The 13,633-nt window shown below is 36.6% G+C and overlaps 2 protein-coding genes and 1 pseudogene across 2 annotated transcripts; all 3 read left to right on the top strand.

Annotated features, from left to right (window-relative positions):
* Positions 1-393: 393 nt before the first annotated feature.
* LOC100265779 (glucan endo-1,3-beta-glucosidase, basic isoform-like) lies at positions 394-1,873 on the top strand (annotated as a pseudogene).
* A 4,032-nt stretch (positions 1,874-5,905) lies between these two features.
* LOC100255644 (glucan endo-1,3-beta-glucosidase, basic isoform) lies at positions 5,906-8,166 on the top strand. Its single transcript, XM_002277137.5, has 2 exons — positions 5,906-6,818; positions 7,118-8,166. The coding sequence occupies exons 1-2, from the start codon at positions 6,728-6,730 to the stop codon at positions 8,095-8,097; spliced, it is 1,071 nt and encodes a 356-aa protein (XP_002277173.1). The 5' UTR covers positions 5,906-6,727; the 3' UTR covers positions 8,098-8,166.
* A 2,215-nt stretch (positions 8,167-10,381) lies between these two features.
* On the top strand, positions 10,382-11,834 carry LOC100260718 (glucan endo-1,3-beta-glucosidase, basic isoform). Its single transcript, XM_002277157.4, has 2 exons — positions 10,382-10,533; positions 10,742-11,834. Exons 1-2 carry the CDS (start codon positions 10,479-10,481, stop codon positions 11,689-11,691), a joined length of 1,005 nt encoding a protein of 334 aa, XP_002277193.1. The 5' UTR covers positions 10,382-10,478; the 3' UTR covers positions 11,692-11,834.
* Positions 11,835-13,633: the final 1,799 nt, after the last annotated feature.

The raw sequence follows: 13,633 nt of genomic DNA, 5'->3' as shown, positions 1-13,633 counted from the left end.
TTGGAAGCTGTTGGGTTGCCACTACTGAAGAGATGAGGCCGCTGTCATTTTAACTGTTGACTTCATAAACACCATTACACCATGCCAAATTGCCAATGTCATTTTGTTCTATGTTCAAACCTCGGTGAAGATAAGATTAGAGATACCCACAATTATCAAATAAAATGAACTACACAAACATACCTTGTTAAGTTAGACTTCTGATCAGGACAGATTCAACATGCTATTTTCCTTATAGGGTGTGAAAGTGAAAGCCACTTGGAATGACAATACCCAGAACTCTTCCAGGGTAGGATGGTGGAGGCGAGAAAATAAGACGAGGGAAGCGGTTGCAATGATGGGTGGTTATTTGTGGATAAATGCGTTGATTTCTATGGAGTGGTTGACCCGACAGGAAGGGCAGGAGGGCCAAGCAATTAGCAAATCTGTAAACGTAATGGCTAAACAACTCCAGTTGAAGACCCCTTTATGTGCCTATAAAATGAGAGATGAAATTGGAGTATCTGCACCCCACTTAACCTCAATTTTCTTGCTTTTTCTTGCTCAATGGCTACTGCATTGTTACATTCCTTCGACTCCATGGTTGTTGCAATGCTACTATTTGGCCTTCTGCTTGCCACCTTCCAAATAACAGGTTCTCTCTGTTTTTCTTCTTGAATGATGGGGTATTCATCAATTTCTAATTTCTATTACTACCAATTTTGATTAACTTACTGGAAGTCCGGAATTTATATCACTACATTCTCAAGATAATGCTGCTGTCTCATTTGTCTTAAATTACTATGAAGGTGCCAACACTGGAGTTTGCTACGGACTACTGGGGAACAACTTACCACCACCCCACGAAGTTATAGATCTCTATAAACACAACAACATCCCAAGAATGCGGATTTACGCTCCCGTCCCAGAAGTCCTCCAAGCCCTCGGAGGCTCCAATATTGAGCTCATGGTGGGTGTGGCAAATGAAGACCTTTACAACCTTGCTACTAACATGGGCACCGCATATGCCTGGGTCCAAAACAACATTAGAAACTATCCCACTGTCAATTTTCGATACATAGCTGTTGGAAACGAAATAAATCCTCCGGCCTGGGAAGCAAATTATCTCCTGGGGGCCATGAAAAACATTCACCAGGCAATTTCAGAGTCTGGACTTGGCAACCAGATCAAAGTCTCAACCGCCTTCAGTGCAGCTTGGAGAATCCTACCCTCCATCTAAAGGATCTTTCAGACCCGATTTCGGATCATTTATCAATCCAATCATCAGCTTCCTAGCGGACACTGGTGCCCCGTTTTTCTTGAACATGTATCCTTATTTTAGTTACATTGGCAACACCCAATACATCAGCCTTGAATATACTCTTTTCACATCTCCTGGAATAGTGGTGCGAGATGGTCAGTTTGGGTACCAAAACATATTTGATGCGATATTGGATGCTGGTTACTCAGCTCTGGAGAAGGCTGGTGGTGGTTCTTTGGAAATTGTTGTGACTGAGACTGGTTGGCCTACGGCTGGTGGGACGGCTACAACAATTGAGAATGCTAGGACTTATAACACAAATTTGCTTCGACATGTGAAGGGAGGAACTCCCAAGAGGCCTGGAAAACCTATACAAACTTACATATTCGCCATGTTCAATGAGAACAACAAAAACCCAGAATTGGAGAAACATTGGGGCATCTTTTATCCAAATAGACAGTCTGTATACCAGATTGAGTTTTCTCCAAATTAATGTAGGAAGGGTATAGTGATGTCTTATCCCAAATAAGGGGTCTTGAGCCCTGAGAAAAAGTGTCATGTAGAACTTCATGCACTCATTTAAGAGCGCCTTATATGTTTAATAAGATAAGTCGTGGTGAGGAATCTGTACTAGATTTAAAAGCACCTTATATTTTAGGATTAAAATCTTAATGTATTTAGGGACCGTCACTTGACTTCACCCAATTTCAGTGGTACTTAAGTTGGTTGGTCGGGGGCATGGACTTTCAGCGGTCTTCTTAGTCTACCAGTATTGAAACTTATGATATATATATTTTTTTTCTTAATCAATGTTTCGTTGATAGGTAAGAAATTCAACAATTTTTTTTTAGACAAAATCAAAGTTATTTATGTATTGTGTCATGTATAAAAAATGTCTTTTTGGGATACAATTAAAAAAGAAATAATCAAAATAGAAATGATTTTCTAATTTTGTTTCATAGTGACGCAAAGAAAGTTTCATTTGTGAATGAAGTTACATGGCACAGTTCTTATTTTATTATTAGTTTACTCAAGAGTTGCCATATCTCGGAAATTAGGTATGTTGATTCGGAATCACAGTATGGGTAGATGCCACAGATAATGAATCAATTTCTTTTTATACCTCTGTCACTCTATCTACAAAATGGTATCATTGCAAATCTTTGGAGTTCTCAGCGGTGGTGGTTCTTTTCTCTACAATGACTGTTGGTTTATGGATTTACATAACCTAACTGTTGGTGTATAACCTTTATAGATATGATGATCCAACGACTATCAAGGCTGTAGCCAATTTTCCAGTGTCACTTACTCTGTTGGTGGGTATCTCGACTCTCTAGGAGAAGGATCCCCCTTTTCTCCTATTCTTCTTCCTCTTTTATAGGCTTGAGTTAGATTGAAGGTTGTGTGGCGTGCACGGTTGGCTTGGCAGATCTGTGTCAGGTGGCCCATGGCCAATCAACCTTGACATTTCCTGCTAATGTGAAGATAATATTTTCCTTTGAGATTTGTTCCTCATACATGCCTTGTCGTTGCCCTCGATATCCATGCCACGTGATCTGTGTTAGCGGTATGACAGCTTCTTCCCGATGATCAATTTTTTAGTTCTTCTAGGATTGGTCGGGTGGGTTCTCGAATCATTGTAGGTTTAAATGGAGCTGGGAGGACTTCTCAACCAGGAGACAAAATTCAGTCGATACAACATCCGGGTACCCCTTCTCGGAAAAAATCGGCACCCTCCGGGAGGTAGCTTTTGTAGTGAAATCCGCTATCCGACTCGAGCAAGTAGGTAGACCCATGGGTTGGCCGTCTTCTATGCTTGGTACCTCCACTAACAAAGTAAAAAACTGAAGCTCAACAACTCCTGAGACATGATAGAAAATTGCAGAACTTGGGCAAACACACAACACATAGAACAACCGGACTTTTCTCAATAGTACAGTAATTTAAAAAAGTTATGCTTAAATTATTGTAGTAGAAGAAGATATTACAAATATATGGTAGTTTTTGCCACATAGGAGAGAGGAGAGAGGAGAGAGGGTGAGAGAGAGGAGAGAGGAGATAAGAGAGAGGAGAGAGGAGAGAGGGTGAATGGATAAATTTTTTTAAAAAAGGGAACTCGTCTCTTGAAGAAACGAGTTCCATGAAAAAAAATATATATATATTTTTTAAAAAATTATCAAATTAAAAAAAAAAAAAGACAATTCTTCAAGGAAACTCGTCTCTTCAAGAGATGAGTTCCCATGGGAAAAAAAAAAAATTTAAAATATATTTTTTATTTAAAAAAAATCCAAAATTAAAAAAATAAAATAAAAAATAAAAAACAATTCCAAAGGGAACTCGTCTCTTGAAGAGACGAGTTCCCATGTAAAAAAATTCCTAAAGGGAACTTAAGAGACGAGTTTCCATGGGAAAAAAAATTATATTTTTTTTTAAAAAATTCCCAAATAAAAAAAAATAAAAAAAAAACAATTCCAAAGGGAACTCGTCTCTTGAAGAGACGAGTTCCCATGTAAAAATTTTTTTTTTTTAAAATATATATATTTAAAATAAATAAAAAATTCCTAAAGGGAACTCAAGAGACGAGTTCCCATGGGAAATTTTTTTTTTTTTAAATATATTTTTTTATTTAAAAAAAATCCCGAATTAATTAAAAAAAAAAAAAGACAATTCCAAAGGGAACTCGTCTCTTGAAGAGACGAGTTCCCATGTAAAATTTTGTTTTTTTGTTTTAAATATATATATTAAAAAAAAAAAAAAAAACAATTCCTCAAAATTCCTAAAGGGAACTCGTCTCTTGAAAATACGAGTTCTCATATACTAAAGGGAACTTAAGAGACGAGTTCCCATGGGAAAAAAAATATTTTTTTTTAAATATATTTTTTATTTTAAAAAAATCCCAAATTAAAAAAAAAAAAAAAAAAAACAATTCCAAAGGGAACTCGTCTCTTCAAGAGACGGAAGAGACGAGTTCCCATGTAAAAAAAATATATATATATATATATATTAAATATATATATTAAAAAAAAAAACAATTCCTCAAAATTCTTAAAGGGAACTCGTCTCTTGAAGAGATGAGTTCCCTTGGGAAAAAATATATATTTTTTTTAAATATATTTTTTATTTAAAAAAATTCCAAAGGGAACTCGTCTCTTGAAGAGACGAGTTCCCATGAAAAAAATATATTTTTTATAAAAAAAAATATATATTAAAAAAAATATATATATATTAAAAAATATATATATATATATATATTAAAAAATATATATATATATATATATATATTTTTAATTTTAATTTGGGATTTTTTTAAATAAAAAATATATTTTAAAAAAATATATTTTTTTTCCCATAGGAACTTGTCTCTTCGATTTTTTTTTTTTTTTTTGGATTTTTTTTTTAAACAAAAAATATATTTTAAAAAAAAAATATTTTTTTTCCATGGAACTCGTCTCTTCAAGAGACGAGTTCCCTTTGGAATTTTTTTTTTTAAATATATATATTTTTAAAAAAAAAATATTTTTTTTTACATGGGAACTCGTCTCTTCAAAATATATTTTAAAAAAAAAAATTCCCAAAGAGATGAGTTCCCTTTAGGAATTTTTTTTTTTTAATTTAATTTAGGATTTTTTTTAAATAAAAAATATATTTAAAAAAAAAAAATTTCCTATGGGAACTCGTCTCTTCAAGAGACGAGTTCCCTTTAGGAAATTTTTTTTTTTTGGATTTTTTTTTAAACAAAAAATATATTTTAAAAAAAAATATTTTTTTTTCCATGGAACTCGTCTCTTCAAGAGACGAATTCCCTTTAGGAAATTTTTTTTTTTAAATATATATATTTTTAAAAAAAAATATTTTTTTTTACATGGGAACTCGTCTCTTGAAGAGACGAGTTCCCTTTAGGAGTTTTTTTTTTATTTGGGATTTTTTTTAAAATAAAAAATATATTTAAAAAAAAAAATTCCCAAAGAGATGAGTTCCCTTTAGGAATTTTTTTTTTAATTTAATTTAGGATTTTTTTTAAATAAAAAATATATTTAAAAAAAATATATTTTTTTTCCTTGGGAACTCGTCTTTCCCTTGTCTTTTTTCATGGAACTCGTCTCTTAGAGAAGAGACGAGTTCCTTTTTTTAAAAAAATTTATCCGTTCACCCTCTCTCCTCTCTCCTATCTCCTCTCTCTCACCCTCTCTCCTCTCTCCTCTCTCCTATGTGACAAAAACTACCATATATTTGTAATAACTTCTTCTATTACAATAATTTAAGCATAACTTTTTTAAATTACTGTACTATTGAGAAAAGTCCCGGAACAACCCCCAAAGATATTCCATAACCTATGTTAATCCTTGAATTGTCTCATTTGCATCTGGGCTATGGGCCTATGGCGCTAATGTTGAAAAGTCTATAGATTTCAAGTTGTCGCTTACCCATCAGACAAGATTATGATAAGAAAGTACACCTATGGCCCATGATGGAAAGTGGAGGCCCACCAGCTAGGCCATTGCTTGGGTCAAATTTTGGGCCTTGGCATCGAACCAAGTTGGGGGATGAATCAATAGCTATGCTGGCCAGCTGAGATGGTCCAACTTGGGGGTTGGTTTGGTCCAGCTCAATCTAGAGAAAAATGGACTAATAAGAGAAGAAAAACAAACTTAAAACAAATAAATAGTCACCAATTTGGGTGGTTTTTTTCTTTTTTATTTTTCCTTTGAGGAATTGTGCTTGTCGTTCCGTGAATTGGGGTTGTTGCCTAGTCAAAGTCATGAGGGTCTAACGGGAGCTTACCGGAGCCTAACAGGATAAGATCAGTTACTGGAAGACTTGACTAAAAGAGTCAGGAGATGTTTGTCATCTATGATACCACCGACTTCAAAATTCAACGATCTTCCCCGTACCATTGATAATGGGCCACGATCCGGCGTCCAGGAAGAGAGATCCGTGAAGGATAAGCAAAATGCATCCCTGAATTCACATGGGATGTTGGAGAACATATAGTAATTTCCACAAAGATATTCCATGACCTATGTTTGGCACTTTGGGTCAAGTTCGTCGCCTGCCCTCTTTTTTAAGTTTTCCGCACATCTATGGATGTTCTTCAAGTGCAAAATCTCTGTTTTCTTTTCTCTCTATATTTTTTTCTTTATCTTTTTTTATATGCCAGTGTTTTGATGTTTTGAATTTCATGGGAGTGTTTTGAACTAAGTTCAGACACTACCAGCTGAGAGAGGCAACTACAATAACAGTGATTGTTTCAGAAATTTGCCTCCAAAAGAGGTGTAGAAAGATCCAAGACTTCTCAAAAGGGGGAGAAATTAATCTCAAGCAACAGACAGAATCGCATTCAATGATGAGGGCTCAAGCCGGTTGTGGGAATGGATCTATCATTACTTAAATTCCAGCTGCAAGACTTGATCCACTCTATAAAAGGGAACTAAATTTTAGTGCTAGAGACATATATAACTTACCCTTTTATTCTTCCCTTTCTTTTCCATGGCTGTCAATTCCTATGTTAAAACCTCTCCAAGAACGACCATAGTTCTGCTACTCCTTGGGCTGCTGATGACCAACCTACACCTAACAGGTTTGTCTCTCTTCCCTTGCATCTTGCCAGTGGGGTTTTAAGACTTCAATCCAATATGCCTTGGTCTAATAAAGATTGGTATCTCATTACTTTTGAGAAATCTGTTTTCTCCCATGTGAGATTCTATATATGCTCTGTACTGGCCTTGATTAATTAGGGTCGTCCCTTATCAACTTACTACTAGCTTACTTTTTTATATTTAATCCCGGCCCATACACGAGTGGTTCACTAATTATTTGCCCTTTTCCCTACAAGATTGGTTGGTTTTTAATTCCATGGTTTTTGTTCAATCTCAGCAGAAGCCCAAATAGGAGTGTGTTATGGAACGCTTGGCGACAACCTGCCACCACCGGAAGAGGTTGTAGAGCTCTACACCCAGAACAACTTCCAAAGAATGAGACTTTACGAACCAAACATAGCTGCTCTGCAGGCCCTTGAAGGCTCCAACATTGAGCTCATGCTGGGCGTCCCAAACAATGCCCTTTCTGATATTGCCGACCAAGGCAATGCAAATTCATGGGTCGAAAAATATGTGACGAACTATACTAAGGTCAAATTTCGATACATTGCAGTTGGCAATGAAGTGAGTCTTTCAGACTACGTTGCCCAGTTTCTTCTCCCTGCGATGAAATCTATCACCAATGCAATCTCCGCAGCTGGCCTAGACAATCAAATCAAGGTTTCCACTGCCACTCAGCTTGGAGTTTTAGGGAATTCCTACCCTCCATCACAAGGCTCCTTCCAGACTCAAGCCCGTACATTTCTTGATCCCATCATCAGTCTCTTAGTGGAAAACCGTGCCCCACTACTAGTTAACCTCTACCCTTACCTCAGTTACAGTGCTAACACCCAAGACGTCAGCCTAGACTATGCTCTTTTTACGGCGCCTAATGAGGTTACGGTGCAAGATGGGCAGCTTGGGTACCGAAATCTCTTTGATTCCATGGTGGATGCATGTTACTCAGCGCTTGAGGAGGCTGGTGGGAGTTCGCTGGAAATTGTTATATCGGAAAGTGGCTGGCCTTCAGCTGGTGGCACAGGAGCGACTCTGGATAATGCAAGGATTTACAATACCAACTTGATTCAGCATGTGAAGGGAGGGACTCCCAAGAGGCCTGGAAAGGCCATAGAAACTTATGTGTTTGCCATGTTTGATGAGAACAGAAAAACCCCAGAATTGGAGAGACATTGGGGGCTATTTCTCCCAAACAAGCAGTCTAAGTACCCTTTACTTTGTAGGATCCCCAGTGCCACTCAAATTGTCTATTCAATTGTGTAGCTTAGCTTCATCTGGCATCACATTTATACTCTTTGGTCTAATTTGAATTTGAAATCTTTCATTTTCTAAGTCGGCTGTAGTATTCGATGATACAGGTCTTGCTTGGTAAAGGTGTATTTGATTGGAACTGGTGCACAATATATATATAATTTAACCAAACTCATTCAAGTATCAATCAAGACCATGATCAGTCACAGCATATAGAACAAAAATTCACATTAAATAAAATAATTATAATGAGTTGCATAATGCCCTTCTCTGGAACTCACTTCTTAGGCACCCACCTGTCAAAGTTTTATTCTAAACTAGAGAATGCAAGACTTTTTATGTAACTGAGAGCTTAAAAGACCACAAGAAAGGCTAGTAAGTCTAATGAAATAGTATTCTTTTTTTAGCCTTTGTGCCAATTGCCTCATTAATTGCTATTACCATTTATGTGAAGACATCTAAGACATTCCTTCATGAGTCTTAGTTTCTAGCCTATGTGTATGAATTCATTTTTATGTGTTATCCTAAGACTTTTGAGCTTTTGTGCTTCTCCCCAGCCTAGCCATTTGAGAAAAGTTAGACCTGAAAGAGAAGATTTATAATTTATGGTGCTTCCAGCTTAACTAAAGTTCAATTTTTCGTTGTCAATAAAAAATATTTGGCTCTTTAAAATGTTTCATCAGTTTGCTTCTTTAGAGCATACAAGAATATGTAATATAATTTTATTTACAAAATTTAGGAAATTACTCAATGTCTAACAAAACAAAACAGTTGTTTAGTATCCTTTTATCAAAGATAATGATCAACACCATTCAAACATCTTGGCATATTCTAGTTACCTGGGAAAAATCCCATGCTTCAGGCAAGCAACATGCATACCTTCCATGAATTCATATAGCTGTTAAGAGTAGGATTTGAATTAAGAAAAGTAAGTTATTTGAAAATATATACAAAATCTGAGTCAATTTTTTTAGAGAAGGCTAGCCATTACAAACTGTGAAGAATTCACCCTCAAGTGAGACAGAGTTGTTAAATGATGAAAGCTGAAGCTGGTATGGTGGTGAATTTGTTTCTTCTAACTCAATTTCCATGGGGCACTGATTTCCCTGCAAGTCTAAGTGTGGGGACTCTAAACACTTAAAATTCCAAGTGTGAGGCCTCTGTCTGTCTCCATAAAAGGAGAGCTAAATCTTAGCGCTAGATGTATACTGGGCTTCTCAGTCTGGCTTCCCTTTCTTTAGCTCCATGGCTAAGTTCTATTCAACTAGTAAAATCCCTCCAAGGTTTGTTACATTCTGCTACCTCTTGGGCTGCTAATGGCTAGCCTAGAGATAACAAGTCTCTCTCCTTCTTTACGTCTCATACATATGGATCCCAAACTGCAAAACAATGAGCCACTTTCATTTTTGGGTTTTCTTTTACCAAGTAAACAACCCAAAAGCTACATGAATTTCAATTAAGGAGCAGCAAAAACAAGTGCAAGTGAATGAGCACCTTTTTCATGTATTTCTGTCTCTGAAGGAAGGCACTTCTTTTTTCCATGTTCTTCTTTCCTAAGTAAGGGTTACTCCTAATCTCCTCAGAAATGTGGATGCAAAAACTCTTTTACTCCAAAGGATGAAGCAAAAATAAAAAGATTAATATTACTTCAGTAAAAGCATTGAACAAACTAGTATGTGAAAACAAGAGAAAGGACCACTTGTTGTCCCCTCAGCAAGGTGAAGACCAAATTTTTTCTGTACCTCAGAACATGCCCATGGAGAGCCAATAGTAAAAAGATTACCATCTAGTAAAATCAATCTTCTTTTTTTGGCAGCATTTCGCAATTGGGTTCACAAAAATGATGAGGTTAATGTCATTGAAACTGTTCAGTTCATAAACCCCACGCACCAGGCTAGGGCATTTCGTAGAAATTAGTTGTGTATTTAAACCGAGGTGAAAATAAGATGGGAGATATTCACAATTATCAAATAAAATAAAATACATGAAATATTCCCCGTTAAGTTAACTTCTAATCAGGAATGTCACGTGAACATTAAGACATATGCCATATAATTTCTGATAGGTTTCTTAGTTCAGGGTGTGAAATTGAAAGCCACATGCAATGACAAAATCCGGAACTCTCCCAAGATATTACGGTGGAGGTCCAAGAGTACAAGACAAGGGACGCGGTTGCAATGATTGATTTTGTGTGGTTTCCATGGAGTTATTGACCTGACAAGTGGGACAGGAGGGCTAAGCAATCTGCAAATGCAACGGCTAAAGTCACAAGTTGATGTCCCCTTCTCTGTCTATAAAATGGGAGTTAAAATAGCAGTATCTGCAACCCATCTTAGCTGAATTCTCTTTCCTCCCCTTTCTACTTGGCTGTTGCCTTGTATTCCCGTGACTCCATGGTTGCTGCAATGCTACTATTTGGGCTTCTAGTGGCCACCTTCCATATAACAGGTCGATTCTCACTGTTTTTCTTCTTGAGTGATGAATTCTACCTTATTTCTTTCATATTCTTTCATTTACTATTGTTCGATTTTCATGGGCTTTTATTATTAAATTGACTTATTCAGACTAACTCTAATAGTTTTTTTTTTAAGAGTATAGCTGCTGTCTTATTGTCTCAAATTACTTCAGTAATTGCAAATGCAAATTTTCAAAGCAGGTGCCAACACTGGAGTTTGCTACGGACTACTGGGGGACAACTTACCACCACCCCATGAAGTTATAGATCTGTACAAAAGAAACAACATCCAGAAAATGAGGATTTACGCTCCGGCCCCAGAAGTCCTCCAGGCCCTCAGAGGCTCCAATATTGAGCTCATGGTTGGTGTGGCGAATGAAGACCTTCACAGCATAGCTACCGACATGGCCAAGGCATATTCGTGGGTCCAAAACAACATCAGAAGCTATGCCAACGTCAATTTTCGATACATAGCTGTTGGTAATGAAATAAATCCTCCTGCCTGGGAAGCAAATTATCTCCTGGGGGCCATGAAAAACATTCACCAGGCGATTACAGAGGCTGGCCTTGGCAACCAAATCAAAGTCTCAACCCCCTTCAGTGCCATGGTCCTTGGAGAATCCTACCCTCCATCTAAAGGATCTTTCAGACCCGATTTCGGATCATTTATCAATCCAATCATCAGCTTCTTAGCGGACACTAGAGCCCCATTTTTGTTCAACATGTATCCTTATTTTAGCTACAGTGGCAACACCCAGTACATCAGCCTTGAATATGCTCTTTTTACATCTCCTGGAGTTATGGAGCAAGATGGCCAATTTGGGTACCAAAACATATTTGATGCAATGCTAGATGCTGGTTACTCAGCTCTGGAGAAGGCTGGTGGTGCTTCTTTAGAAATTATTGTGTCTGAGACTGGTTGGCCTACGGCTGGTGGGACGGCTACAACAATTGAGAATGCAAGGACTTATATCACAAATTTGCTTCGACACGTGAAGGGAGGAACTCCCAAGAGGCCTGGAAAACCTATACAAACTTACATATTCGCCATGTTCAATGAGAACAACAAAAACCTAGAATTGGAGAAACATTGGGGCCTCTTTTATCCAAATAAACAGTCTGTATACCAGATTGAGTTTTCTCCAAATTAATGTATAGGAAGGGGGTGTAGTGAAGTTTTATCCCAAATAAGGGTTCTTGAACTTTATGTCCTCATTTATAAGGGCCTTAGAAAGGCTTGTATATTCAATAAGACAAGTATTGGGGAGGAATCTGTACTACATTTTAGCTGAAATCCCTGTTTTTGAATCTTGATTTCAAGAAAATTGTTAAGATGAAGAAAGGTAGCCTTCAATTTTTTCACTCCTCCATCAATGACCTATAAATTATTAAATAACCATAATTAGCTAAAATTCCTACACAGGTCGATCATTTTACAGCATTTTCACTAATCACTGAAATTCATCTGCTCTTTCAGTTCTTTAAATTTTGACAAATTTTATAATGTGATAAACAACATTCACAGAGGACAGAATAAACCGAAAAACATCCAAATGATGTTGATGTATGCCCTGGTTCCAAGTTTTCTCAAAGCCTTCAGAGAAAAAATTTCCATGTCAATAATTTTTCTAAAAGTTCATGCTATGCTGTTACACAGTGAACCATTAGTTGATTTTTAGTCTTAACATTGTCATGAGCCTTAGCATCAAGTCAATACATATGGATATTTAAGACCTTCTGAGAATTATTTTTTTCATAATTAAATTAAATTTTGGAATTGTTGTTCTTGTCAATAAAAGATTTAGACTTATTCCCCAGTCTAGCCGTAGCTTAAAACCCGATTAAGCATTGTAAGGTAAGGTCAATTATGGCATAAATTGGTTGTTCAAGTTTAATTTTTCACATCCCATTATGTCAATCAAAATGTCTTTGAAATGTTTTGCCAGTTTGCTTCCATGATACTTACAATGATATGAAATATAATTATTTTTTACAAAACTTAGGATATTTATTCAATACCTCTGACAAAATAATTAAACAAAATTGTTTCTCTTTTCTATCAAAGATCAATAATCAACACCCTTCAAACATCTTGGCATATTCTAGTGAAGAATGATTCCAGCAAGGTAAACAACATGCATGCCTTCCATGAATTCACATGGGCTGTTATTTTAGGATTAAGATCTTAATGTATTTAGGGACTGTGACTTGACTCCACCCAATTTTTGTGGTACTTAACGTGGTTGGTCGGGGGCATGGATTTTCACCGGTCTTCTTAGTCTACCAATATTGAAACATATGAATTTTTTTCGTCAATCAATGTTTCTTTCATAGGTAAGAAATTCAACTTTTTTTTGGACAAAATCGAAGTTATTTATGTTTTATGTATTATGTCATGTATAAAAAAATGTCGGGATGCTACAAAATGGTATCATCGCAAATTTTTGGAGTCCTCTGCAGTGGTGGTTCATTGCTCTGCAATGACTCTGTTGGTGGATGGATTTACATAACCTAACAAAGAAAAAACTGAAGCTCAACAACTCCATGGCTAAGTTCAATTCAGATGGCAACGGCTTGATAGATGCAAGCCTGCAATGCTGCTTCTTCTAATGGCTAGCCTAGACATAACAGGTCTCTCTCGCTTTGTTTACATCTTATCCATGAGAATCAAAATGAGCTGCAAAACAATCACAACGGGGACTTTGTTCAATCCATCTAATGCAGGTGCTCAAATAGAAGTGTGAGTTATGGAATACCATACCTAGGCTCTAATATCAATTTCATTCTGTGTTTCCCAAACCATTTTTACAGGTTTCCATTTACTTTGCCACTGATGAATGTTTGTTGGAAATGATTACCTCAGAGAGTGGTTGCCCTTCAGCTGGGTAGAACAGCAACAACAATAGCTAGTACAAGGACTAATACCTCATTTGATTCAGCGTGTGGAGGGAAGGAGTCCAAAGGGGTCTGGAAAGCCTGTAAAACATGAGAAAACCTCTTTTACCAAATAAACAACCCAAAAACCACACAAGTTTCAATTGAAGAGCTGCAAAACTAAGTGTAAGTGAAGGAGGGACTTCATGTATTTCTGTC

The sequence above is a fragment of the Vitis vinifera genome, chromosome 8 (assembly GCF_030704535.1).
Source record: "Vitis vinifera cultivar Pinot Noir 40024 chromosome 8, ASM3070453v1".
Taxonomy (NCBI): Eukaryota; Viridiplantae; Streptophyta; class Magnoliopsida; order Vitales; family Vitaceae; genus Vitis; species Vitis vinifera.
Note: the sequence above shows the minus strand (reverse complement) of the source record. Positions and strands in the feature narration are given on the sequence as shown.

Coding starts and splice junctions, on each gene's coding strand:
- LOC100255644 (XM_002277137.5), top strand. CDS start 6,728: ATGGCTGTCAATTCCTATGTTAAAACCTCTCCAAGAACGACCATAGTT. Junction 6,819..7,117: donor GACCAACCTACACCTAACAG/GTTTGTCTCTCT, acceptor CAATCTCAGCAG/AAGCCCAAATAGGAGTGTGT.
- LOC100260718 (XM_002277157.4), top strand. CDS start 10,479: ATGGTTGCTGCAATGCTACTATTTGGGCTTCTAGTGGCCACCTTCCAT. Junction 10,534..10,741: donor GGCCACCTTCCATATAACAG/GTCGATTCTCAC, acceptor TTTTCAAAGCAG/GTGCCAACACTGGAGTTTGC.